Source organism: Alligator mississippiensis, chromosome 16 (assembly GCF_030867095.1).
Source record: "Alligator mississippiensis isolate rAllMis1 chromosome 16, rAllMis1, whole genome shotgun sequence".
NCBI classification, from domain to species: Eukaryota; Metazoa; Chordata; order Crocodylia; family Alligatoridae; genus Alligator; species Alligator mississippiensis.
In genome coordinates this window covers 1,789,842-1,817,477 of record NC_081839.1, presented here as the reverse complement: position 1 = coordinate 1,817,477, position 27,636 = coordinate 1,789,842, and the positions used below count along the sequence as shown (strand labels likewise).

The 27,636-nt window shown below is 61.5% G+C and overlaps 1 protein-coding gene across 2 annotated transcripts; it reads right to left on the bottom strand.

Annotated features, from left to right (window-relative positions):
• Positions 1–568: 568 nt before the first annotated feature.
• On the bottom strand, positions 569–27,634 carry CILP2 (cartilage intermediate layer protein 2). 2 transcript variants are annotated; one of them, XM_059719489.1, is made up of 9 exons: positions 26,697–27,634; positions 24,191–24,292; positions 11,011–11,277; positions 8,626–8,808; positions 8,218–8,376; positions 7,311–7,625; positions 6,821–6,929; positions 6,442–6,599; positions 569–5,931 (listed from the first exon to the last, which is right to left on the bottom strand). In XM_059719489.1, exons 1-9 carry the CDS (start codon positions 26,755–26,757, stop codon positions 3,653–3,655), a joined length of 3,633 nt encoding a protein of 1,210 aa, XP_059575472.1. In that variant the 5' UTR covers positions 26,758–27,634; the 3' UTR covers positions 569–3,652. The 2 variants fall into 2 exon arrangements, with proteins under 2 accessions (XP_059575472.1, XP_059575473.1); XM_059719490.1 differs by having other exon boundaries at positions 24,191–24,289.
• Between the last annotated feature and the right edge of the window lie 2 nt (positions 27,635–27,636).

Here is a 27,636-nt window from a genome sequence, read left to right as displayed (position 1 = left end):
GGGGTTTCCTGCCATTCCCGGTGGCCTGGAGCAGCCGACACCAGGCAGAGCCTCTCCCCCGTGAAGCCAAAGCCCCTTGGGCCGGGCAGGATGACCAGGCAGCTGCTGGCACCGCAGGGTCTCAGAGCCCCCAGGCAAGAAACCAGGCTGCCGCGAACTGGGAGATGTGGGGGCAGGTGCCCCGGGGTCAGTTCCTGCTTCAGAAGAGGCACAGGGTACGATAGGGACCCCGGATGCCTGGGCCCACCACGGAGGAGCGGGCTCTGGCGTGCCCCCCAGCCTCCCCTGCCGTCTCCCTCGCCCCGGCACAGCCGCAGGGTTGGAGAAGAGGGGGTACCCCTTGCGCTGCCCGCATTACAGCATCAGGCTGCGCGGCCCAATGGCCGGAGCACGGGGAGCAGCACGCGGCTGGGTGCCAGCTGTGTATGGCCTCTGCCATCCGCCTCCCTTCTCCGTGCCTCGGTTTCCCCACCCGCCGCATGGGGTCAATCCCCACTGGGGTAGGGGCTCGCGAGGCCCCTGCACATCCCCGAAGGCCGCGAAGAGGCACAGAGCTGGCGCTACGATGTGACATGCTGCTTTTATTCCAATACCACGTGCGCAACAAGGCGTGAGCTCAACCGAGGCGCTGCTTTGCCCCAAAGCACCGGCCGCGGCGGGATGGAGGGAGCGGAGAGCAGAGGGGCTGAGGCTGAGGCTGGGCTGGCCCGTGGGTCGGAGAGGAGAGGAGAGCTGGTGATGGATCGGAAGGACCGAGGGGGCTGAGGAGCCTGGTGCCAACCTCAGCTGGGCCATTGCACAAAGGAGGTGGCCGGATCGGTGTGAGGACAGACGAGACTGGGGAGGGACCAGGGCTGGACACAGGGGAGCCCGAGCCCCACTGGAGCCAGCCCCGGGCAGTGCTGGTGCCCTCCCACCTTGCAGCCAGGCCTGCCGCCTTCCAGCCACCGCAGCTCTGAGGAGCCAGGCCGGGTCTCGGGGGCCCATGGCTGATGGACCATGGCTTAGCTCGGACCTGGGGCCCCTGCCCTGAGCTGGCTGTGATCCCGGCTTGCCTCTGCCCAGGGAAACCAGACCCCAGCTTGACTCAGCTCCACCCGGATGGCGTTCCCGGGGGCACGTCCCAGACGCACGCTGGCGTCGCTGCTGCTCCACAAGTCACAGCAGCAAAGGGGACGGCCCGGAGAGATTAAATGCACCCTGCAGACACCGGGGCTGGCTGGCCCCTGGCGCCGGTCTCAGCTGAGTCTCCCCCGGTCCGTCCCCTCCGTTCACCCAAAGAGATGCCAGCGAGTCGCTGCACAGTGGCAGGGCTCTGGGGATGCTGAATGATCCCTCCTGGCCGGGGGGGTCCGGAGAAGTGGGGAGCTGGCCTGGAGGATGGAGAGCAGGGCTGATGGCTGGGTGGCGAGATACCAGAAGGGGTGCACAGACCGGCTAGCCATGGACTGGATGGCTGGGCCGGGTGGCTGGCTGGCTGGCTGGAGGTGGAGGAGCAGAGTGAAAAGGGGCCCAGTGGCCTGCCTAACAATGGTTTGGGGGGACAGATGCTTCATGGGCAGACAGGGAGGCGGGTCCACCACGGCAGGGCGAGCGGAGCCCACGACGTGCCCAGCTGCCGTGCAGGGAAACAGCTCCTCCAGACCAGTGAGAACAACCATGTATTTTATAATAAATAACGTACAGACGCGTGCGAGCCGGCGACCCGCTCTGGTGCACGAGACCGTCCTGCACCGGGCACTGGGGCTCGAGGCGCCCGCCCCCGCCCCGTGAGATGCCTTTGGCTGGCTCAGCAGGGTGGGAGCCGTCCTGGGCACGCACCGGGACTGGTAGGGCCCCCCGTTTTGGGGGCTGAGCCCGGCAGTGGGTGCATGTTTCCAGTCTGGCCCCAGCTGGGAGGCAGGAGCAGGGGTGGGTGTCCCCGTGTCCGTGGAAGGATCTGTCTGACGTCTCGGCCTGGCTGTTTCGGGGCCGGGACCACGCCGTCTGTCTGTCTTTAGCACGGGAGCAGAGGCTTCAGCAGGGCAGGGGCCAGCGGTGCTTGTGCCCCTTGCTTTGCCAGCCAGCGGATGCCACCTCTTCCACCCCCACCCCCAGCTCCTCCCTCTCTTCCACGGGAAAAGGTCAAGCAAACCCAAACCCCAAAGCTTTGCAGGAAGTGCATCCCCGCCAGTTTACAGGGGTGTTGGTTGTCGCCATGCAGATATATGGACTTTTGCGTAAATCCCCACCAGCTGGATTTTGAAAACAGACGGTCGTTGTGCATTGGTGTCTGGGTGGAAGATGAAGAAAAATCATACGAAAAATCGGATACAAATCCCAACACTGGTCTTTGGAAATCGAACAGCCCCCGGTGCCTCCCAGCACCGCTGAAGCCCTCGGGGCCAGACGCCTGCATCCGCCACCTGTGCCCGCTCTGGCCTGAGCTGCAGGATGGGATTGCATAGATTGCATAGACATGGGGGCTGGAAGGGAGCTCGGGGATCATCGAGTCCAGCCCCCCGCCAGGGGCAGGAAGTCAGTGGGTCAAGTGACCCCAGCAAGAAAAACATCCACGTTTCTGCAAGAGTGGCCAGCAGGACCGTGCCACCCACGCCGCTCTGCTTCGGGCTGTCGTGCCTAGGGAGGAAAGCCTGAGGTTTCTCCTTCTACCCCTCTGCTTGTGGGACGGGGCAGCTGGCAACCGGGACGCCGACGACCCATGCGCCTTCCCTGCCCGGCACTACTAGCGCACCTCACCGACCGACCCCGACAGGGGCACGGGGGCTGCTGGGAGGAGCTGATGGGGATCCCCCCGTCCGGCCCTAACGACCCTCCCATTACTGTCACAGCAAGGACACGTGGCTGCTGTCCTCCAGGCCAGGGCAGTACGACGGGGCAGGTCCATCCCTCTCGGCTGCCGGGGGCAGGTCTCATCAGGGCGGCGGCGTGTGGGTTTGGGGCCTTCTTCCTTCCAGCCTTAGCTGTTCCTACTGAAAGTTTCCAGCTATTTTCTAACCCCTTGGAGTGAGCGTCTGCATGCATCACGGCCCCTTAGCGTGGGGCGTGGGAGCGTAAAGTGTCTGCGGCTCCTTCCCGAGCCCCCCGGCTTCGCGGGGCAGGGTTCGCAGGAAAGGGGGGTGCGCAGAGAAGCAGACACAGAAGCACGCCGCGGCGGGGGAGTGCTTCGGGGATGCTGGGAATCCCGGTCCTGCCCCTACACCCAGGGTCGGCCCCATCCTGCCAAGAGCACCAGGCAAAGATGTCACCGTGGGGCTGGAGGGGACGACGCTGAGCCTCGCTCCCTGGGCTCTGTTCCCAGCATCCCGGGGCCACCTGGGCTCCCACCTTAGGCGGGCGGTTACAGGGATGGTCCCCTGCTGACAGGGCTTCCCTCCAAAAAGCCCCCAGACCGGTCCACAGCGCCGTCCCTCCGACCCCAGCTGCACCCCAAGGAAGGCGGGCGGGTGAAAGCAAGCTGTGACCCGGCTGAGGATGGCGAAGGAGGAGAAACGGAGGGTTAGGGGCTGCAGAGGCCGGAGGGGACGGTCAGCCTGGAGCAAGGGGCAGCTCACAGCTGAGCCCGGACCTGGCTCATCCTCCACCGGCTGCTGGGGGTCCCCCGTGCCGGGCCGGGGAGGAGGCTGCGGAGCCCCGAGGCGAAGGCCACCGCCTACGGCTGCCCGCTCCTCCCCATCTCCTGGCGGATCTCGGTCAGGGCCTCGGCGGGTGCCTCCAGCAGGCGCTGGAAGAGGCTCTGCCGGCCAGCCGGGCGCTCCTGGCACAGGAAGGTCACGGCCGTGCCCACCTCAGACTTCATCTCCCGGGAGAAGCCGTCGGAGGTGCCGTGGAAGCAGCGGCCGATGGCGATCTCCTTGGCCAGCCGCGGGTTCTGGTCGGTGACCGTGTAGATGCCGTAGTTGTGGCCCAGCGGGTCGACGGGCGCCAGCATGTGGAAAGCCCTGGTGTCGTTGTTGGGGGCCGCGGGCGGGTGCCGGCCTAGGTACTCCCGCAGGAGGCTGTTGGTGGCCGTGCGGTAGCAGCTGCCCTGGGGGACGATGGAGACCAAGGTGCGGTCCATGCCGCTGTGGTCGAAGAGCATCCCGCTGCACTTGAACTCCACGCAGGCAGCCGAGCTGTGCTCCAGCTCGGGGTCCTTGACGCTGCGGGCGTCCCGCAGGCCGTAGAGCTGGCCCTGCGTCCACGGGTGGCTGCCGCCCACGTTCCTCGACCGCACCATGTACTCCTGGGGCCCTTCCACCTTGACCTTGATGTAGCAAGCCCGAAACTCCTGGGGGTTGGGCCACCAGGCCAGGTAGTCCCGGGTCCAGGAGGTCAGGTCGCCCTCCTCGAAGGGCACCACGTTGTACTCGTACTTGTCCACCTCCGCCCGGGAGAAGCGGAAGTGGTTGGCGCTGACGGGCGCCTCCTCGCACTCCCGCAAGCTGCGGTAGGGGTAGAGCGGCCCGTTGACCTCGTCCACGTTGTTGGGGTTGGGCTTGGCCAAGTTGACCCTGAAGGCCGTCTTCTTGGCGCGCGGGTCGGTGTGGTCCAGCCGGCGGTAGCCCAGCTTGCTCAAATAGGGCTGGGACACCCCCACCGTGCTGGGGTCCGGGCTGGGCCGGGAGGCCGCGGCTTCCAGCTCCTCGCCGCCCAGCGTGGCGGTGACGTAGGCCGTGTAGGCATCGGCCCGCTGGCCGTCGCAGAAGGCGGGCAGGCACGCGCCGTTGCGGCCCGTGACCGCGCTGTCGAAGCGGCCCCAGGCCCGGGGGTTCGCGGGGTAGCCGGGCCGCGGCTCCAGGTTGACCAGGGTGACCACCACTCCCTGCAGCTGCTCCAGGGGGCTGAACTTCTCGCTGCCGTACGCCCGCACCTTGACGAAGCAGCGCCGGTTCTCGGACACGTCCAGGTTGAAGAGCCGTCGCTCCCGGATCTCCAGGTTGCCCACCAGGAAGGTCCTTTCCTCCCGCTTGCCCCGCCGGGCCGGGGCCGGGCGGAGAGCGCCCTCCTCCTCCCACAGCCCCGTCGTGGGGTTCAGCGACCACAGCTTCATCTTGGGGAGGTGCTCGGGCATGCGGACCTGCCCCGCGTCCATCCGCACCTCCACGCCGCTCGCCTGCAGCCTCTCGCCGCCTGCCCTGGCGCGCAGGTCCACGGCGAACATGCCGTAGGTGCGCAGCGGCACCATGTCGCCCTCGGCGTTGACGAAGCTGAGGTCGCTGGAGGCCGTGGCCACCGTGGCTGCGTCCCGGGGGTCCAGGAAGGTGACGCTGGCTTTCACGGTGCCGTTATACGGCTCCCCGCTGGCCCGGCGGAAGGCGCCGGCCGGGAAGACCAGCTCCCCGACCGGCCCCTCGCCTGCCAGCTCCCCCAGCGGGAGGGCATTGGTCTGGGCAGCGTCCAGATCCATGGGGGTCTTCTTCCGCATCACCCGGACGTCCTGGTACACGGCGCTGCCCTGGCTATCGAAAGGCAGCACCTTGACGGTGTCCAGGAACTTCTGCAGCGGGTCCACGAAGCGGACGACCAGGCGGCGGGTGCCCGGGGGCACCTCGATGGTGAAGGCGCCCTGGTAGCCCGTGAACCCGATGCTCTTCTGGCCCAGGAAGACCTGGCCGAAGCGCAGGGGCTCCCCGTCATCGGCCGCCACCACCCGGCCCTGCACCAGCACCTTGGGCTGGGCGCACGTCTCGCAGCCGCACTCGGCCACCACCTTGATGGGCAGGACGTAGCCGGCGCATCGGACCTCGCGCAGCTCCATGCGCCGGACCCCGCAGCAGCGCTCCTTGTCGTCCCGGCACTGCCGCTTCTCAGCCAGGCTCCCGGCGCAGCGCGTGGCGGGGCAGCGCCCCACGTCGTAGTAGGGCGAGCCGGAGGCATCTGGGAAGCACTCGCCGGGCAGCCGGATGAGGCTCTGCTCCGGCCGGGCCCGGCAGCTCGGCTGCCCCTTGCCTGAGAACAAGGGGAGGAGAGAAGAGAGGTCAGGTCCTGGTGGTGGAAACCTCTTTGTGCCCCCGGTGCCCTCCCCAGGGCCAGGCAGAGCCCCTTGCAAGCCCAGGAACACAATCCTGGAAAGGGGGAAGGAGCTGCCCAAGAGCTGCTGCACCCTCCAGCCCCATCCCATGGCACGGCCATCCAGGACCCTGCGGGACGCGTGTGCCTGGGCTACAGGGGCAGGAGGGACCCAGCGCCGAGAAACCCCCTGGGCAGCCTCCGCCAGCCCGGGGCAGCCTTGCCGGCAGGTTGCGCTCTGCAGCCCCCCCGCCAAGGGCATGAGTATGGCATTGCCCCTGCCCTGGAGCTGGGGCTCCTGCTGCCCCAAAGGCATCCGGCTCCTAATGCTTCTGGGCGCTCTCCCTTCCCCGACGGGGGCAGACGGCATGCAGGTCCTTCTCCCTGTGGCACAAGAGCCCTCGCTGCCCCCGTGGCAGGGCTTGCACGGTCCCAGCAGCCAGGACTCACCCAGCACGGTCAGGCGGGCGATGGCAGATTTGATGGCGCCCGCATCGGAGCTGGCCTTGCAGTGGTAGGCACCGGCGTGCCGCGGCTGCAGCTCCTTCAGCACCAGGCGCCCGTCGTACCGGTAAACCTTCCTGTCTAGCAGGGTCCCGTTGTGGTACCTGCAGGGACCGGCCCCCCCAGGCTGAGCCAGGGGGTCTGGGGGAGCTCCTGGTCTCCCGTGCATGCTCAGCCCTGCTGCTGCCCCTCACATCCATCCCAAAGCACAGCCCATGCCCCCCGCTGTGCCAGGCCTGGGCTCCCTCCCCATGGCCCACAGCCCTGCTTGCACCCCAGCCCGGGGGACGCCGGGGCCCAGCGCTCGCCCTGCCCTGCCGCTCACCAGTAATACTTCCTGGGCACGGGGGTGCCCGAGGCTTTGCAGCACAAGGTCACTTGCTGCCCGGCGGTCCGGACCTTCGAGTCGGGGTGCATCACCATGTAGGGCTTCTCTGCCGGGAGAGAGGGGGCAGCGGGTGTTGGGAGGTCAGGACCCTGCCCATCCCCATGGCCGCCAGCCCTCCCCATCTGTGTTACCCCACTTCGGTGCTGGCCCAGCTTCCCCGGGCTTAGCCGTAACCCGCCCCCGGGCAGTTTGGGGGTCCGGGTGGCCAGGAGGGATGCACGTGCTGGGGGTCCAAGCTGAGCGCTAGCACCTGTCTGAGCCCAGGGCACCAGGCGCAGTGCCCGGGACCCCCGCAATCCTGGCTTGGTGAGCAAATCCAGCTTGCAGCTGAGACCCAGCACGCTGCGGCTGGCAGCGCTAGGAGGCTGTTACCCCCCGTGGTGGAAGCTGCACCTCCCTGCCCCCCGGTGCCACGTGGGCCCCTCACCCAGCCTGCGGAGTGTGACCTGCACCGTGGACGTCTGGGGGCCGCTGGCGATGACGGGGGCCGCGCCCGGGGAGAACCGCTCCAGCTGGACAGTGACGTTGGCGGCGCTGCCGGCACACACGCCCGGGACGCGGAAGCGGCCGCGCTGGTCAGTCCGGGCCAGCGTGGCCTGCGGCCGGTCCTGCAGGGCGACGCGGGCGTTGGCAAGGGCCGACCCCTCGGCCGAGACCACGGTGCCCAGCAGCGTGTGGTCCGGGCAGGTGCAGCCGCTGCAGTCCTTGTTCGCCTTGCCCGCGGCGCAGGTCAGCTGGCAGGCTGCACGGGCACAGCGGGGGAAGGCGGTGAGGCTGGGCCACCTGCCCACGGCACGCCCCGGCGTGGATGGGGGACCCTCGGTGCTCTTCTCTCCCCGGCAGGAGCAGTGGGGGCCTGGCCCCGTGGCATTGGCTAACTGAGAACACCCCAGAAGAGGGGCAAGCTCCACGCCGTATGCGCCACGGGCACGGGGGATGATGCCTGCTTAGCCGGGGAGAGCCAGGCTGGGCTGCGGGCGGGGAAAGCAGGATGGGGACGTGGCACTGGGCATGGCTGGGCAGCCTGGCGAGGAGCTCCAGGTGTGGCAAGGCAGCTCCAGGGACATGGACAGGCCCAGCAGACTCATCCCTGGCTATGGGGCACCAAGGAGGGCAGAGCCCCTGGCTCCCCGCTGCAGCACAAATGCAGGGCAGAGGCCTTTCGATGAGCTCCCTGGGAGCGGGGGCATCACCCTGCTCACGGCCTGGGCACCGCTGCAGGAGCTGTGGGCATGCAACAGCCAGCGCGGCTTCCTCTGGACGTGCCATGCAGCCCTGCAATCCCCTGCAATCCCCTGCCCTGGGCCTCGGGAGGGCTGCGGCATGGCCGGTACCTGGGCAGGGGGTCCGGGCACACTTCTGCACCTCCGAGGGGCGGCCGGCGCAGCGTGACGTCCTGGATTTCTTGCAGCTCCGGCGCCGGAGTCGCTTCCCGCCGCTGCCGCAGGTCTTGGAGCAGGGGCTCCAGGCGCCCCACGGGCCCCACGTGGCCTCTGGGGCAGAGGGACCAGCACCGTCAGGCTCTGGATGCGCCACTCAGGGACCCGCGGGCTCCGAGGCAGATGCAGGGCACCTACCCCCGAGCCCGAGGGCCCAGCCCAGCCCTGCTAGAGGCCAGAGCCCCGGTTACCATCTGCGGGTGGCCCTGGCCAGCAAGCCCGTGCAAGGTGCCACCATGCCCAGGCCATGCCAGGGCAAGGCACAGAGGGTGGGTCACCCCCCAGTCCCGGGCAGCCCGTTACCTGCGCAGGGCCCGGCGCTGCACACCCTGCGCTCCAGGGCCTTGCCCGCGCACTCGCTGTCCATCGGCCGCGCCAGGGGCTGGGGGTTCACGCAAGCGCGGTGCCGCGTCTGGATCCCGCTGCTCCCGCAGGCGGTTCTGGAACAGGCGCTCCAGGCCGACCAGTGCGACCAGTACGCGTGCTCTGGGGAGGCATCACGGGGTGCGGAGGTGACCGAAGCCCCCCGACTTTGGTGGGGCCGTGCTGCCTACACCAGGGCTTGGCTTGGCTCTGGGACCTTGTGATCCTTTGCGGCCCTGCAGCCAAGTATGTCCCTTCCCTGCCCCTATAGCGGGGGGTATGTGTGACCCCTCACCCGGACCCCTTGGCCCCAGGGACCAGCTGGCCCAGACATGGGAGCCCCGGCTCTCTGAGCTGGCAGGCGAAGGGTTAAGTTTCCCAGGGCTGCCTCCCCAGGTGAGGTGGGGGTGGGCTGATTCCCTCCCCCTGGGATTGGGTCCCTGGGGCTGGGACCTGCAGAAAAGCCCAGGGCTGAGGCTGGGCAGGTTTCTTTGCTGGGGCCGGGGCGAGAGCCCGGGGAAGGGCTGGCTAGGCAAGCAGAGACAAGGCAGCTTTGCAAATGATGCAGGGAAAGCAAGCAGGGATCATTAGCTCCTCATCAGCTCTCAGGGTGCACCAGGAAGCCATTAGCAAACGGGCATGAAACAAAGCCAGGGAAGAGCCTTCCTACCCAGCCGGGGGCAAAGCCTGCAGCTCGGGGCTGTGGTTCAGAGCCTGACCTTGTAACCGCGTGCAGAAAGGGGCTGCTCAGATCTATGCAGGGCGATCCGGGGGTGCAGACTAATGCAGGGCTCTGCGTTCAGGGGAGAGGGTCTGGGGCAGACCCTTCAAACGTAGATACTCTGAGATGCGGGGAAGGGGCTGTCTGGGCCTGGGGGGCAGCTCGCATGCTTTCTCACTGAAACTCTCTTCTAATGGGTAGAGGAAGCCCCGAGAAGGGCAGCCGGGATGGTCAGGGGCATAGAGAGACTCGAATGGCAGCATTAGGAACGAGGCAGCTGCAATGAGAGAGGCCTGCAAGCCTCCTGACTGGTGCAGAGAAAGCGAACGGGGATTAGCTCTTAACCGCCCTCGGGGCACCAGAGCCCGGGGGAACCAGGAAACCATTAGCAAGCTGTCTCCCTCGGCCTGGAAGCCCACCCGATGCTGTAGAGCAGTGATCCTCAACAGGGCTGCCATGAGATCCTCCCAAGGGTGCTGTGAGGGGCTGTGCAACATCAGCACAGTTGCATCTGCAAACACCTATGCACAATTTGCACACTAAACCCAGGCAGTTCAAATAAGACCCCGGGACGTCAAACATATCCTGCCCTGCTCACAGTTGCTTGCCACACAAGTGTTATTGCTCCAGTGGTTTTGTGTGGTCACAAAAACAAATGAGGAGAGACTCTGAAAGGCCTGTGGCTGTGCTCAGAGAAGTTATGGAGAGGAGCCTTGAGGACCACCAGGCTCAAAGGGGCTGGACAAATCTCTGCAGGGTCAATGGGCTACTCAATAGGACAGCCAGGGCTGCAGCCCCTGCGTTAGGATTGCCCCAGGCTCTGACTGCCGGCACGGACACATCTGCCCAGACAAGCTTGCACAAGCACTGAGCATCTCTCCCCTGCCCCTGAGATGCAGGGCAGGGGCTAGAGCCAGGTGCCAGCTCTGATGTTCCCAGCCCCTTAACTCCTTAGGACTGTGCTAATCAGTGGAGAGAGGCAATGGAGAGGGCTGGGCGTGGAGAGGTGCGTGCATCAGCAGGCAGGCATTGCTCCGCACACATAATAGAGGGGGCTTGAGGACTGCAAGCACCTGACGGTGAAATGAAGATTGGCTCTGCAACACTCGTGCACTAAAAACCCAGGGCGCACCTGGAAGCTGTTAGCAATCAGGTGGGGAACGAGCCCCGGGAAGCTCTTTCTTTACCCAGCCTAGAGCTGCTTCTTAGCCAGGCTGCAGGACGAGCAGAGCAGTGGGGGGCGAGCACCAAATCCTCTCTGGACCCAAGAGAGACCAGAGCTGGGGCTGGAGGGGCCCGGGGTGCTCGGGTGGCCCCAGGCAGGGTGTTTTCATCCAAGCTCCCTCCCCAGAGCCCTTGTAGATGCAGCCCCATTGCTGACCTACTCCCTGCCCAGGGAAACCTTCCCCTGTCAGCCCAGAGCCGTGCGGGAACAGGGGGACCCAGTGTCTGGCTGCACCGAGCAACGGCAAAGCTCCCTGTTTGCACACCTCGTGCATGCATCTAGCAGAGGGGTGGAGGGACAGTGCCCCTTATGCACCCCCGGCTGTGACCCCCTGGGCCCGGCGTGGCTGCTCCCAGCCGGATAACTGCAGCCTACTCACCCAAGGGGCACAAGAAGCGGACGTGGTAGTTGGAGCAGGTCCTGCCCTCGGGCTGCTCTTGGTTGATGCACCAGAAGCCCTTGCGGGGGCTGGCGTGCACGAACTCGCCCACGTCCCGTGGCAGCTCCCACTCGGTGGTGCGGGCCTCGAGGGCCAGGGGCTGGGCGCACACGCGGCCCTGGTAGTAGAAGCGAATTGCCTCCAGGGTCTCGTAGTCGCCGTCCCCGCCCGGGTGGTCGATGTTGAACCAGGAGGTCCACTCGGTGCCTGAGGGGCAGGGAGAAGAGCGGCTCAGAGGGAGCGGGGCGCTGCGTGTGCGAGCCGCAGGGGCAGGTCGATAAGACCGCTCTGCTCTTGACGGCTGCAAGCAAGGGAGCGCTGGATGGGGATGAGGTCTGCTAGACAGAGGGGGGACAAGGCAACCTTGCAGCGGTAGCGAGTGTGTTGTATTCCTAGAACAGCACGGCTTACAAGCGGTCAGAGGGACGTCGGGTTGGAAGGGGGCTCGTGGGGTCGCATCTCGTCCAGCCCCCCCTGCTCAGGGCAGAATCACCGCTGAATAAACCGTCCCAGCCAAGGGTCTCTCCAGCCTGCTCCCCTCACTTCAAGGATGGAGATCCCCTGCCTCTCCACGCAGCCTGTCCACCCTCCGAGTCACATCTTTCCTCCTCATCTCCAACCTAAACTCCCCCTGCCTCAGCTTGAGGCCGTGGCTCCTAGTCCCGTCCCCTACAGCCACGGAGAAAAGCCCATCTCCATCCACACCCTTTCAGGTAGCTCAAGACAGTTACCAAATTCACTGAAGAGAGTGGAAAAATTGTTCTTGATTTGCAAGTTAATGCAGTCCAGTAGGCTGCTGGCTTTTCTGGCAATAAGAGTCGGCTCACGTTCAGCTTGTGGTCCGCTGTGACACCCAGGTCCTTCTCCGCGGTACTGTATGGATAAATATCCCAAGCTATGTGCTCAGGGTGAGAGCCCAGGAAGGGAAGCAGCAGCAGAGCTGGTCACAGACCTGAAACTGAGACGACTGTGGGACATTCGGACTCTCTCATTAGAGACCAGATAGTCCGGGGCTGTTATACTGAACAAGCCAGGGAGCTCTTACTAAAAGAAGGGGACCTGACAGTACAAAGGGCAATTTATATATGTCAGGTAGGAAAAGACGCGTATTAAGTGCAGGTTCAGGCTCAGATGAGAAGGAAGAGCTCTTCCTGCGAACAGTGGAAGATGAGCTCAAAAGACTGGCTATTTAATTCATCATCTCACAGACAACGAGGGTGGCAGGGACCTCGGGAGGTCGCATCTAGTGCAGCCCCCTGCTCCAAACAGGACCAGCCCCAACTGCACCATCCCAGCCATGACCACCTCCAAGGACGGAGACTCCCCCACCTCTCTGGGGAGCCTGCTCCAGCACTTCAACCCCCTCCCAGCGAGAGTTTTTCCTAATATCCAACCTCCCCTTCCCTTGCTGCACTGTGAGCCCATTGCACTTGCATTGCCTGCAAGGCAGATACTGGGGCACGAGGGAACGTGATCACAAACTGAACCAGAGAGGGGCATACGGGGCTTATAGAAGTGAAAGAGTCAAAAAAAAGTGTCAAAAGTTGAGACTGGAGGGACCACTTGAGCACTAGGAGAGGGCGCCCTGGCACTGAGATCGAAAGGGGAAAGAAGAGAATAAGAGGTGGTGGTACGCCGGGGGCCGCGGCCAGTTTGGGCTTGTATGGAGCACTGTGCTACGAGGCCTTGTACCATAGAAAGGCTGAAGGATGGCACTGATTTGGAGGCACTAGTAGCATGGTCTGAAGATATAGCTACCTCTTCCTGTCTGTAGTTGACAGTAAGTTTCTGGATATAAGAAAGGGCTGTTTCACATCACAAACCTCAAAGTCTAGTGAAAGAGAAGATGAAGTCGCCACCCATCTCCTCCCCTCGCCCTTGGGGATGAAGGCAGATGCTGCGACTGCCTGGAAAAGGTCCAAAGAGCAATGTGCGCTGCACACGAAAGCCACCGAAGCAGACGTACGAGAGGAAGAGTGGGAGGTTACTCTGTTCTGAAGTCGCAGGCAAAGGATAGGTATAGCGCCTGCTAAACAGAGGGGAAGGGGAATGACTTGAAGAAATAATTAAAATGTTTGAAGATTGTTGCATCCCTAGAAAAAACAGTGACTTGAGGAAAGAGATGTTCAGCATGAGAACAGAAGGGGAACCAGTGGGAGAGCTGTCCCAGACCTGAGCCTACAAGCCAGTCCTGGGAATACGGACCCCGCGCAGGCGCTCTCTTGAAAGACTAGATGCTACAGGGAAAAAAGCTTGAGTGATTATTGAGAGGGACCTGCTACTAGAAAAGGCAGCGTGTTTGCCGAGCTGCAGAGCAAGCAGAAATGCATGCACAGAGCCCAGAGGAAGACGCACAGGAGCCGACTCCAGCCAAAGAGCGGCCCGCAAAACCGCAGCGGGGCAAGGAGTCGCGTGCGGAGCAATAAACACCATCAGCGTTGTGCCAGCCTGCATGAGTCGAGAGAGTGCCCAGCATTCGGGCAAAAATACAGCTGTGACGCACTGAACCGCCGTGCTAAAATGTGCGGAGAAAATAGAAACGTATAAGCCGTGAGCGCAGGAGCAGCCTCCAGGGAGAAGGCAGGAAGAGCGCGTTTCCAAGCATGAGTCAAGGAGAGCCCATTTTAATGGCTAGTTAAAATGCAGATGGAACAGCACTTGCATGACATTACTCGCAGGATAAATACTGGGGCACAAGGAAGCATAACCACAAACCACAGAGCAGAGGTATAAGGGGCTCAGAAGTGAGTCTAAAGGCGCGGACGGGGGATCCAGTGCTAGGAGAGGCTCCCCTGGCACCGAGATACAAGACACGCGTGTGTGGCAGCCCGCAGAGGAGAGCTCCTCGCTGTGGGCTTGTACGTGTGCAAGGTGCTAGGTCTTGTGAAGAAGCCGTGTACCACAGAGAGGCTGAAAGATGGCTCTGAACTAGACTGGAAGGCACTAATAGCATCGATGGAGATTAATAGCATCCGTAAAGATGTGGTCACAGGGAATGGATGCCGGGCAGTGACATGCGAACTGCGGTTCAGAGCTGCAGCAGAGCCAGGGAGACGTGCCTGGAGGGAGAGACTAATAGACGAGCTACCAAACGTGGCAGCAGACGGCATCGCTAGGGGACTAGCCGAACCCACAGCCGGGTCCATTCCTCGGCCCTTGCAGGGAGGGGAGGAGGAGGGGGACAGCTCTGCGTAGACCCAAAGGAGTTGAACAAGCGCACAGAAAGAGAGCACTTTCTCCAACCCACAGAAGAAGCGAGCTGTTGTCAGCTATGGCAGAAGCCAAATCCTTCAGCATGTCAGATGCTTCAGCAGGATTTGGGTAGATCCTCTGGACACACAGATTCATAGATGTTAGGGTTGGAAGGGACCTCAATAGATCATCGAGTCCGACCCCCTGCAACACGTCGTGGTGTTGACACGCCACGAATCCACGGGCAGGGCGAGGGAAGCAGCGGCGATGCAAAATAAAGCGTGTCCGAGCAGTCTTACTTCAACGTGCTGAAAAGATGTTTACAGTGGTGGGAAATCCCACTCGGGCGACCGAACGCAGGTGTGACACCGTACGCGGGAAAGATCGACCTTGTCCACGAGAAACTTCCTCGCTGACCTTGCTCTGAACCCCCGTGTCCTGCCGTACCTGCTCAGGAAGTCCCTCGTTTCCCCCCATTGTACTTCTTCTTCCAAATCATCCAGCTGCTTTCTGTAATCATCTCTTCTGCTGCCTTCCCCCGTTCCGGTCCCCTTCCTGACCGAGCTGCGCGTGCGGCTGTACTTCTGTTGGTCCACAAGCCTCTTTCCCTCGCTGCTTCCCTGGTCCCCGCGGCGTCCTTCAGCCGGGGCCGTCGCCGTCTCCCCTTGACTCTTTTCCCAGGACTTTCACTGCAGCTTCTTTAACACTTTTTTCGTGCTTTCCCAATGTCTGTTGCCATCTTTCTCGCTTTCTTTGGCTGCCAACATCTCAAGCTGATATTTCTTCGTAACAAAAGGTGCCTTCAGTTTTGCAGGATTAAACTTGGTCCCCTGACTCTCCTCACCTTTGGCTGTGCTAGTTCTTGGTCCTGGCTTCTTGGTCCTAACGAGAAGGTGAATTTAATGATCTAAAATACACTGAGCCCTTAGCAGACATCCACGGATGCCGCTGAAGGAGGACTGGGAGCAGTGCTATTACAGCGTCTGGGAGCCGGTCTTGCGTGCGTCCGGGGCTGAGTCAGCTGCAGAAAAACTGTATGCCGAAATTTGAAGAGAGGCCATCGGACAGGCTTGTGGATGCACAAGATTTCATGACTTTATGAGCAGCGATTCACTGCACTGGGCTGGACTGTCCAAAAAAGGACTTGGAGATGATGGGAAAGCAGGGCCGGCATGGTCCTCGGGGTGTCGCGTCTAGTCCAGCCCTTGCTCCAGGCAGGATCGGCCCAGCCAGGGGTCTGTCTAACCTGCTCCTGAACCTTGCTCCAGGGATGGAGATTTGGCAGCCTCCCTGGGCACGGCTGGATCACCCCCAGGGCCAGACAGTGCCCCCCAACCCCCCGTCTAAATGTCCCCTGCTTGCCTTGGTAGGAGTTTGTTAGTGCCATCTGCTCCTCTCCAGACTAATATCCCTTGGAGTTCAGCTTCCTTCGTAAGCCAGGCTTCCCGGGACATGAATAATTGTTGCAGCTCTGCAGTGGACTCTTTCCAACCTGTCCACCTTTTCTTCTTGAAATCTGGGGCCCAGCACTGGATGCAGGACCCCGGGTCTCTCCACTGCTGAGCAGAGCGGAAGAACCACTTCCCTTGGTTGCACGTGACACTTGTAGTAATACAACCCCGTTTGCCGTTGGCTTTTTGGCAACAAGAAGACGCTGCCGGCTCATATTGTGCTTATGATTTACTATAACCACCCCCAGGTCCTTCTCCGCAGTATTGCAGCACAGCCCGGCGCTCCTCGGCCTGTATTTGTACCTGCAATTATGTTGTCCCAAGTCCAAGGCTTTGCACTTGTTGGATCTCATCGGGGTGGTTGTGGATTGTTTTTTCCAGCTTATCCAGGCCATCCTGGATCCCAGCCCGGCCCTGCCGAGTCTGCAGCTCCACCCAACTCGGTGTCGCCAGCACATTTGCCAAGTGTGCGCTCAGTCCCATTGTGCAGTTCATTAATGAAGATATTAATGCCCAACCCAGGGCAGACCCCTGGGGAGCCCCACTTGATACCTCCTCCTAACTAGCAGTGGCTACTCCATTGAATGCACCACGTTTGCGTCCACCTTACAAATGCTTTCATCTAGTCTGTATTTCCTTGATGCAAATGTTGTAGGAGACTGTGTGGAAAGCCTTGTTCCGCTCCCATCCACAGACTCCATCACCTTATCATAGGTGGAAATAAGGTTGGCCAGGCATGAAATGCTGCAGCGGCTACATGTAAAATTGCACAAGTCTGATAATCCTATGACCCCGGCTGACTTCCTGCCCCTTGGGCAGGGGCTGGACTCGATCTTTCGAGGTCCCTTCCAGCCCTGATGTCTATGAGAGCTATGAAATGACCCCGGCCTTCCAACCTGAACATCACTTAATGGTAGCAGATGTGCTTTGACGATGGGGTGAAGGGATGCCCAGCCAAAACAACCAACGATGCCCCATGAGCGACTTGCTCTTCCATGGGACAAAGTAGGCATCGACCTGTTGGGAAGACACGACAAGGGACCGCTTAAATTTCCTAGAAGTGGTGATGCTTGGGGGTACCCCAGCGACAACAGCTGTCCGGCATACAACGGCTATGTTTGCATGCCGTGCCGTCCCAAGAGCTGGAATTACTGGCGATGGGCCGTGTGGCGGGCCAGTAGCGGGCGCTCCCGCCTTGAGCCGCCCACCTCCCTGTGCCCGATCACCACCTTCCCGGCTCCGAGTGCCTCCCTGGGGTGCCTCCCGTCCGGCCGACCCCTTCCCTGGAGCACCCCCGCTAGCCTGGGGGTCCCGCTGCCACCATCCAAGGCTCTGGACCCAATTCTGGCTCTGCGCGCCTTGGAAAACGCAGGCCTGATCGTCCAATGGGTCCTAGACCCAATACAGGCACTTGGGGCACTTCCCCAAGGCAGGGGCTTAATAGGAAAGTCTCCCTTAGTCCACAGACCTACGGGGCATAATTTAGACCTCCCCTCAATAAGTCTCCCACACCGGTCACAAGGAGAACTTGATTATGACAGGGGTAGGGCGGAAACAGGGTAAAAGGTAGAGCAGTGTCATGGAAATATCAGAGGAATCCCATAGAGCAAACCAGGGTGGCTGAGGTAGCCGTTTAAACACGCATCTGAGTTACTGAAGCTAAATATCTAGTCGGATCTCAAGTATCTTACTCACTCACATCGTCCAGAGCTGGTTGGAGTTCCCTCTGGAGGCAGGTTGCTCTGAGCATGCGGTGATGAGGAGAGAGCCCGTTTCAGACGGTGAAGCTCCTCTCCCAGGTTCAGATTCACCTGGATGACCGCGTGGCGAATGGCTCCTTCTTCCTGGACTGGGCCTTTAAATAACCTCCCTGACCTCAGCAGCCCGGGCCAATCGAAGCTGCCAATACTGGCCACAAGCCGACCAATTTAAAAAGCATCCCTGGCTACCTGGGCGGTGAGCGGGGCTTTTCCCTCCCCCCCTTGCCCAGGTGACCAGAGCATCGCCTCCCAGGCCCCAGGCTTTTGTCATGTAGACAGGGGGAAGATCCCCGCCCTGAGGGATTCAACACCAGCCTCCCACGCTGGCACAGACAGATTCCTGAAGAGGGGCACAGATGGGGGCATTTCTGCCACACTTCCCCCCCTCCTTTATAAGCTCGGACACGGGGCCTCTCAGGGCCGTGGGTCTGGGTGTGTCGGGTCAGGGAGTTCCCACGGGATGCCAGAAGAAGAGAAAAAAAACCCGAAAACCTGAAACGAGTTATAACAGTAACATACAGAAACCATAAAACCTGATGGCAGTCTTACACTAGTGATCTCCTCACTAGTCCCGAGCCCCGAGGACCTGCTACACAGAGCCCTTTCGTGACAAGGCATCCGCTATCACGTTCTGGCTTCCCTTGATGTGCTCGACAGTGAAGTTGAACTCGTGAAGCTGCCAGGCCCATCGCTGCAGCTTGGCATTGGTGTTGTGCATGGTCTGCAGCCACTGCAGTGGGGCATGGTCCGACAGGACAGTGAACTGCTGTCCCCACAAGTAGGGCTTCAGCTTGTTCAGGGCCCAGACGATGGCCAAGCACTCCTTCTCGATGGAGGACAGGTTTCGCTCCCGAGGGATTAGCTTCCGGCTGAGGTACGCCACGGGGTGCCGTGTCTCCTGGTGCTCCTGTAAGAGCACGGCTCCCAGTCCTACGTCGGAGGCATCCGTTGCCACGTAGAAGGGTTTATCCTGGAGCGGTGCCTTCAGGATCGGTTGTTTGACCAGGGCAGCCTTGAGGGTGTCGAACGCTTCCTGGCACCCCTGCTTCCAGACCACCGGGTCCGGGCTGCCCTTCTTGGTCAGCTCGTGCAGCGGGGCTGCGGTTGCTCCAAACCCCGGGACAAATCTTCGGTAGTAACCCGCCAGGCCAAGGAAGGCTCTGACTTGCTTCTTGGTCTGTGGAGGCGGCCAGTCTTTGATGGCCTCGATCTTGTCCCACAAGGGAGCAATCTGACCTCCACCCACACGATGACCCAAGTACACTACCTCCGATAGTGCCCACTGGCACTTCTTGGCTTTCACCGTAAGACCAGCTTGCTTGATCTTACCTAGCACGGTGGTCAGGTGAGTCAGGTGCGACTCGAAATCTGGACTGAAGATGGCGATGTCATCGATGTAAGCCAGGGCAAACTGCTCACATCCTTGCAGCAGATTATTGATCAGTCTCTGGAAAGAGGCGGGCGAGTTGCGCAACCCGAAAGGTAAAACTGTGAACTCGTATAGCCCCGTAGGTGTGGTAAAGGCAGACTTGGCCATGGCATCCGGGTCCAGGGCCATCTGCCAAAATCCTTTGGACAGATCGAGAGTTGAGATCACCTTGGCTGGGCCCAGGCGATCCAGCAACGTGTCCATCCTGGGCATAGGGTACACATCAGGGGTGGTAATAGCATTCAGTTTCCAGTAGTCCACACAGAACCGGATGGTCCCGTCCTGCTTCCGGACGAGCACCACCGGACTGGCCCAGGGACTCGTCGAAGGCCGGATTACCCCCAACTCCTCCATCTCTGCGATCTCCCGTTCTATTTCTTGCCTCACTTTCTCATTGACTGGGTAATGTCGGGAGTATATAGGGCGATGGCTGCCCGTCTCTATCGAGTGTACCGCCAGGTCCGTTCTACCTGGTTTGTTAGAGAACACAGTCTCAAAGTCCTTGAGCGCTGCGAGCAGCTGGTCCTTGTCCTGGGAGGGCAGATGGTCCGGCAGGCGGAGTTCCTCGATCCCTGCCTCGCCATCCCAGTCTCCATACGTGACTGGCTCCTCGGGGTCCTCCGGAGTTCCCTCAACGGAGGGGACCCAGAATACCATCTCCTTTCTGTCGTAGTAGGGTTTAAGCATGTTCACGTGAATTGTCTTAGGTTTCCTACCCTTAATACCCACTACATAGGTCACATCATCCAGTCTGTCCAGGACAGCATGGGGACCTTCCCAAGCAGCTTGCAGCTTGTCTGTTTTTAGTGGCAGGAAAACCATCACATTCTCACCCCGCTCAAAGGTACGTAAGCGGGCCTTCTCATCATACCAGGACCTTTGCTTCTCCTGGGCCTGTCCCAGGGAGTCCCGTGCCACCTTCATCATGTCAGGCAGTTTTTGACGAAAGTCAAGCACATACTCCACCACGGAGGTCTTTGTGGAAGCTATCTTCCCTTCCCACTCCTCTCTCACCAAATCGAGAGGACCTCGCACTCGCCTCCCAAACATCAGCTCGAAGGGCGAGAACCCAGCGGATCCTGGGGCACCTCCCGGTAGGCAAAGAGCAGGTGCGGGAGTTTCTCATCCCAGTCATTGGGGTTGGAGTCCACATAGGCCTTGAGCATCCCTTTCAAGGTGCCATTGAACCTTTCCACCAGCCCATCTGTCTGAGGGTGGTAGGCTGTGGTCTTAAGGTGTTGCACCCCACAGCAGTCCCACAGGCACTCCATCACCTCCGCCATGAAGTTCCCACCCTGGTCCGTCAGGATCTCGGAGGGAAAACCCAGCTGGCAGAAGACCTTGATGAGGGCATCAGCCACCACGGGGGCTTCGATGGAGGACAAGGCAACTGCCTCCGGGTACCGCGTTGCGTAATCCACCAGAGTCAGTATGTATTTCTTTCCTCTCTGAGTCCTATGCTTCAGCCGTCCCACAATGTCCACTGCCACCCTGTGGAAGGGTTGGTCTATGATCGGGAGGGGCTGCAGAGGAGCCCTTCTCTTGTCCCCGCTTTTGCCCGTCCGCTGGCATGTCTCGCAGGATTTGCAATAGTCCGTCACATTCTGGGCAATTCTGGGCCAAAAAAAGTTCACCTGCAACCGCTGGCGTGTCCGTTCCCTGCCCACGTGACCCGCACACGGTAAATCGTGAGCCAGGGCAAGCAATTGCTGTCTGTATTTCCGGGGTACAATGAGCTGGCGTGCCTTTTCTGAAGTGTCAACCTTGGCTTCGGCTAACCATTTACTGCACGTGTCCTCCAACAGGGCCACATCATCAGTCAAGGACTTCCCGGGTTGTGGGCGCGTATTCTGGAATTTTTTCCAAAAATAGTCCAGTCCTAACTTGAACCTTTTAGACACAGCAGCTTTGAAGGCATTCTAGTCATCGGCTGCGTCTGAGGGCAGGCTGTTCAGGACACCGCCGAGTCGCCTCCTGCCAGAGCACACAAGTGCATCGTGAGCTTTTCCTCCGGCACCTTGCACCGCTGGGCTTGTCTTTCGAAGTTGCTTAGGAGCACCGCAGGATCGTCTCCCTCTCGGTAGCGAGCGAAGGCGGAGACATCCAGCTTGGGGTGTTCCCCGGATGCTTGTGGACTGCTCACATTTCCCCCGTTGCTCTGCAGACGGAGCTGAGCCTCCAGCTTTTTCTCCTCCAGCTGGGCTTCCCTCTCCATCCTTTTCACTTCTAGCTGTCGTTGTCCCCTCTCGCGCTGAGCCTCCAGCTCCAGCCTTTTTAACTCCATCCTTTTCAGCTCCAGCTCACGGAGTCTCTGCCGCTCCCCCTCGGAGGGTGATCTCTCAGCAGCCTCCGGGCTTGCCGAGCGGGAGCATGCTCCTGGGTCGGACTCAGGAGTTGTCGAGAGTGAAGCTGATGCTTGTTCTGACTCACTGGTGCACAAGTGTTTAACCAGCTCTTCCTTCTTTAGCCCTTTCTTCATGTGAAGGCCTCTCTCTTTTGCCAGTTCTTTCAGTTCAGGCACGGTCCTCCGGACATACTCGTCCGCCATCCTGACTCTCTACACTATCCAGTCGAAGCAATGTCAAAATTGGATGTCTAATTGTTTCAAATTGGAAATTGTTTGCTCAAGGGATTTCAATGACTCTATTCCTTTCCCCAAATTATGCCTGAAATACAGCAGGGTATTCGGATCCCACCGCTACCACCATGTGTGGCGGGCCAGTAGGGGGCACTCCTGCGTTGAGCCGCCCACCTCCCTGCGCCCGATCACCTTCCAGGCTCCGAGTGCCTCCCTGGGGTGCCCCACGCCCGGCCGACCCCTTCCCTGGAGCACACCCACTAGCCTGGGGTCCCGCTCCACCCTCCAAGGCTCTGGACTCACTTCTGGCTCTGCGCGCCTTGGAGAACGCAGGCCTGATCGTCCAATGGGTCCTAGACCCAATACAGGCACTCGGGGCACTTCCCCAAGGCAGGGGCTTAATAGGAAAGTCTCCCTTAGTCCACAGACCTAAGGGGCCTCCTCGGCATAATTTAGACCCACCCCTCAATAAGTCTCCCACACCGGTCACAAAGGAGAACTTTATTGATTACAGGGGGTAGGGCGGAAACAGGGTAAAAGGTAGAGCAGGATCATGGAAATATCAGAGGGATCCCATAGAGCAAACCAGGGTGGCTGAGGTAGCCTTTTGATCATGCATCTGAGTTACTGTAAGCTAAATATCTAGTCGGATCTCAAGTATCTTACTCACTCGCATCGTCCAGAGGTGGTTGGAGTTTCCTCTGGAGGCAGGTCGCTCTGAGCATGCGGTGATGAGGAGAGAGCCCGTTTCAGATGGTGAAGCTCCTCTCCCAGGTTCAGATTCACCTGGATGACCGCGTGGCTAAAGGCTCCTTCTTCCTGGCCCGGGCCTCTGAATAACCTTCCTGACCTCAGCAGCCCGGTCCAATCGAAGCTGCCAGTGCTGGCCACAAGCCGACCAATTTAAAAAGCATCCCTGGCTACCTGGGCGGTGAGCGGGGCTTTTCCCTCCCCCCCTTGCCCAGGTGACCAGAGCATCGCCTCCCAGGCCCCAGGCTTTTGTCATGCAGACAGGGGGAAGATCCCCGCCCTGAGGGATTCAACACCAGCCTCCCACGCTGGCACAGACAGATGTCTGGAGAGGGGCACCGACGGTGGCGTTTCTGCCACAGGGACCACTTAAATTTCCTAGAAGCGGTGATGCTTGGGGGCACCCCAGCGACAACAGCTGTCCGGCATACAAAGGCTATGTTTGCATGCCGTGGTGTCCCAAGAGCTGGAATTACTGGTGATGGGCCGCAGTTCAAACCAGGGGATTTTGAGACTTTGCTCAAGTGTATCACTAGCGTCGTGAGACCAGCCACCCCCAAACCTCCTCAGTGCAACGGACTGGCACAATGTGAAGACCCTGCTGAACAAAGCGAGGGGGGGAGAAGATGTCTGCTTGGCACCACCCCACGACGGCCCTGCGATGCGGAGAGTCGCACACAGGACTTCACTACAGCATGAGTATAGAAACTCAGCTCCCTGACACGGGTCCAAAATGAAGGGTGCCAAATCATCCGGGATGATGCGGGAAGGACCGGGCAAGCACAGTCGGATGCGGAGTTGCCGCAAAGGGGTAAGACCTCTGCCACCGTCAAGTGTGATGCAGCGCAAGCTTGGCCAGGTGGACGCTGGCCGGTTAAAGCTATGCTAACCAAAAGGAGTCACCTCGATAACAAATGAAGGCCAAATGTGAAGAAGGCGTGAGAAGCATCTGCTCAAAATCCCTGACAACGATGTGAACAAAACTGGAAGAGAGACACCAGCCGACGCTCTTTACAAGACCCACAACCTGACTGGGGGGACATCGAAATGCGGACAAGGATAAAGGGGGCTGGTGATATACAGTGAAGCTGGAAGATTGCTGACATGGCCAAAGAGATCGATGGGGACGTGGCAGTCTGAGTCTGGGGGGGTGGCTGCTGTCCGAAAAGCATTCGTTCAGTCACCCAAGGAACCTTGTCTGCCTTCGTTCAGTCTGGCACTTTATAAAAGGGGAAGGCGTGACACGGGGAAGGTGCTCCCGGGAGTCTGGCTGGCAGACCCCCACCATGGCGAGACCATTGCCTCTGCACTGCGTGTAGCTCTGCATGGATGTTCCCAGATAAAACAGCCATTGCAGACCTCCAGCCTCATCAAGTCTCTCGCCCCCCGCCCAGGCTGCAGCAAACGGGGATGGCCCTGCACCCGTCCCAGCCGGGCAGGTCTGCTGGGGACATCCCTGGGCCCATGCTGGTATTGGATCAGGGTGCTTTTAATTCTTGCTGGACCCCGCAGCACCCTGGGGTCCTGGTCTCGAGGTGCAAATGCAGCTCAAGTGATGCATTCAGACAGCTCTTCCAGGGCCCCTTGCAGCACGGACGGCCCCAGGGGGTGGTGTCCACGCGGGCACCCCACGTGCAGGGAGCGGTGGGGGCTTTGCACTGGGGCAGGGGCTGTCCCTGTGGACCGGGAGCCCGCAAGGGCTTCAGAGCTGGGTTTTAAGTTCAATTATTTAAATACATAAAGGTTCAATTGAGAGAGGCAGGGGTGGGAGGGAGCTGGTGCCCTCAGTCCCCTGCTCTCCCAACCCCGCACAACCCTGCTGGTGCCCCCAGCCCCGGGGCTCCTCGGGTGCCTCTCGGTGCCCGCTCGTTCTCCTGGCCGGGATGCCTAGCGACTCCGTAGCGGGGCCAGGCCTGGACCCGCCGCATCGTGCCAGCATCTCCGACGTGTGGGGGGTTACCTGCTGTGTCCACGTCAGGACCAGTCCCGTTGGGCACCTTTTTCCTGCGCTTTCCCAGTGGCTTGGTCTTGGCCAGGCGAGAATCGTTCTCCTCGGGCTCTGCTGGAGGAAGTGGAGGACAAAAGCATCGGATGTTTGCCCCGTGCTGCCCCCTGCCCCCCTTCCCCTCTCCCCCTCTCCCCCTCCCAAAATCTGATCACCGGGAGAGAAGGGCCTGGCCTTGGGGGCTTTATCAAGCCAGGAGCACAAATGCTAAGCCTCTAAATAAAAGCAGGGCCTGGGGAGACGTGATTGCAGGTGCAACGCTCAAATCCGGACCAGCGATTGCATCCGTAGCATGAACCGGCCAGCCCCAGCCCCCCGAGAGCTCAGCCGCAGCGGGCTGGGAAGAGCTACAGAAAGGTCACTGGGCAACCCGGTGGCACGTGAAATCCAGTGCTAATAAGTGCAAAGTGATGCACGTGGGGCGGGGAAATAACCTCAGATGGATGTACCCGATGCTGGGCTCTACGGGAACAGTTACCGCACGGGGAAGAGCTCTGGGAGGCATCGTGGACCCTTGGCTAAAACCATCAGCTCGGCGTTGGGCAGCCGGCAGGCGCGGGGGGAATTGCCCAGGAGGGAATTGCAAACGAAACGGAAACTCTCAATCTCCCCCTTTGTCAATCCCTGGTGCAGCCGCCCCCCGGATGCTGTGCGCGGCTTGGGTCCCCCCCTCAAAACGAGGACAGAAGAGCTGGGGAAGGTGCACGGAAAGGGGTTGGACCAGGTCTTGGAGGGAAGGCTGAACGCGGTCCGTGGAGGGTCCAGGGGACGAGCTGCATGGAAAGGGATGGAGCCTTGCCCAGTCTCTCTCGGGGCACGAGGACTAGCCCGGCGCCCAGTCACGGAAACCCTTTGCAGGGGGGCGTGAAACAGAGAACGCCTTATCCGAACCCAAAAGCAGAAAACCTCCCTGCTTGCACTCCTGAGCTCTCCCGGCAGCCTCAAACCTACCTGCCCCAAACCTCCTGACCTACCTGCCCCAAACCTGCCCTGAGGAAGTTGGGAAAACTCTTGACTTGGGACCAGCTGGAGAGAGGGAGCGGGGCGGCCAGGCTGGGGCTGACCTCGGTGCCCCAGGGCTGCTGTGCTTGGACCGGGGAGTCCTGGGGTGCCCCTGAACACAGCTCCTCGGGGGCAAAGCAGCAGGGAAACTGCCTTCAAACATGGACAGGGTCACGGGGCAAAATAAGCCGAGAAGGTGAGAGCCTGGAGCAGGATAAGCGTCTGCCCCCCGCCCCTGGGTTGTGCGCACAGGTCTTCTCCTGTAGGAGTCTGCTGCAAAGAGGATGGCGTGGAAAGTCGTATGCATGCAAAAATATGACATGCAAATAGCATGACCTGCAAAAACTGGGGGGTCTTTGCATGTGAGGGGGCAACGAGGAGGGATGGGGAGCAGGGGAACGTGGATGTGAAGAGCGCACGGGAAGGTCGGGCTGGCAGGGTCCTCAGGGCCCACGTCTAGGCAGGATCAGTCCGGCCACGTTTCTGTCCCGCTTGCTCCTGAAAATTTCCAGCGGTGGAAATGCCAGAGCCTCCTTGGGCAGCCTGTTCCCGAGCTCAGCCCCCCTCGGAGCGGGGAAGTCCTTCCTCGCCTCCGTCCTCTGCCCCTGCGCCTAGTCCCGTCCCCTCTGCCCGTCTGCATCCCCTCTGCCACCCCAGTTTGGGTACTGGAGGTCTGCGATCAAATCCCCCCTCGCTCTTCTCTTGTCCGGACTAAATAACTTCAGCTCGCCCGGCTTGTCCTCGCGTTTCCATGCACGGACCACCAGCGTCCCGCCCCCCTCCACAAAAGGGCACAGGGGAGGGCAAGGGAGCCACCCCCGTGACCTGTCTGAGCTTCGGGGTGGCCTGTCACCAGGGCCTCTGGGCTGCTCGCGGTGCCAGGTGCAATGCCCGTGCCCTGCTAGCTCGCGCCTTGCCCGGGGACTGCTCCCTGCAGCCTGGCCCGCGAGCGATGGAGGGCAGGTTTTGCACCCACAGATCTGCCCGTTAGCCCCTGGGTGCCGGGGGAGGGCAAGTGACTCTTCCCAGGCCAGGTCCCCGGCCCGGACACTGGACCCAGGTGCTCTGAGGCTCCCCGGGGTGGGGGGTCCCAGATGGTTTCCAGGTGCGGCAGCCGGGGGCCGGTGCAGAGCACCCCGGGGGCCGGAGCCCTGGCAGGGATGTCGGCTGGCCGCGGCTCCTTGCACCGCGGGGAGCCCTTGGAGCCAGCAAACATCTGGCCTTGTTTTATAGCCCCCGTCTGCTCCCGGACACTGTGTGTGGCGCTGGAAACGCTCGCCCTCGCTGCACGCCACCCCTCGCTCCAGCACCGGGGCTGGGGAGCACAGCACCCTGGGGTCCGCAGCCAGACAGCCGTGTGCAGCCCCGAGCACGGGGGGTCTGCAGCTGGAGTCCCGCGCCCCCTCCAGCCCGAAGCGGGAGCAGGAGGCAGGTCCCGCTGGGCGTCAGGAAACCTTACCTGGAGCCCCGGCACAGTGCAGCGCAGCCAGGAGCAGCAGGGCAGGCGCCAGGGCCACCATCTCGCCTGCCCCGGGGTCTCGGCGCACGGCGCAGGACAGGTCCCACCCGTGGCCTGGCCTGGCCTGGTCTCCCCTTCCTCGGCCCGGCTCCGTGCAGTCCCGCAGCAGGTTGATGGGGAACTGGAAAGTCCCGGGCACCGCGGGTCTATATAGGAGGCCTTTCCCTGGCTCGCTCCCCCATTGGTTTGTGCCGGGAGCCGCCAGAAATAGGACACGGGCTGTTGGGGTTTGGCTGGAGGGATGTCAAGAGGAAAAGCAGCCCAGCTGGGAGGCGAGGCGCTGCCCCGCGCGAGGGAGCCGGGAGCCGTGTTTGTGCAAAGCTGCTAAACTTGGATGCGCTCGGGAATGTGGAGGAGAGGAGGGGAGAGCCTGCCACGAGCTCGTGGTGCCGGTGCCGGTGCCAGGCTGGCTCCGGGGAAGCGCCGCAGGAAGGGGGTCGGGTGCTCGGGAGCAACCCCAGCCCCGCTCCTTTGTCAGCAGAGGGGACGGCTCCAGCGGTAGCTGGAGGGGCGCAGGATCTGGCCCCAGGGTGCTCAGCACGACCTGGCTGGCAGACCACCCCTTCCCCCTTCCTAAGGCTGGAGTCTTTGCGGGTCTCAGATTATTTCAGCGTCCAGCAATGCATGTCCTGTGTGAGTTAGAGCCGCCCAGGGGCTGCTCTCGCTTGTGCCGTCCGTGTCCGGCCTGTCTGCCACCCCAGGCGGGGGCAACCCCACGTCCTCGCACCCCCAGCCAGGAGTTTTCTAACCCATCACAGGGTGAGGAAAAGGCAGAGACCTGCTTGCACGGGGCTGGAAGCGCTAGCAATGCGCTGTCTGCCAGGCCGCGTCTGGCACTCAACCCCCGCCACCTCCGTGGACCCAATGAACACCCCACACC

Bases quoted from the DNA above. Each gene is read 5' to 3' on its own strand.
- CILP2 (XM_059719489.1), bottom strand. From the start codon at position 26,757: ATGGTGGCCCTGGCGCCTGCCCTGCTGCTCCTGGCTGCGCTGCACTGT. The intron at 8,377-8,625 runs GTAACGGGCTGC...CCTCTGCCCCAG, and splicing joins CAGCGCCGGGCCCTGCGCAG to AGGCCACGTGGGGCCCGTGG. The intron at 6,930-7,310 runs GTGAGGGGCCCA...CTCTCCCGGCAG, and splicing joins GGTCACACTCCGCAGGCTGG to AGAAGCCCTACATGGTGATG.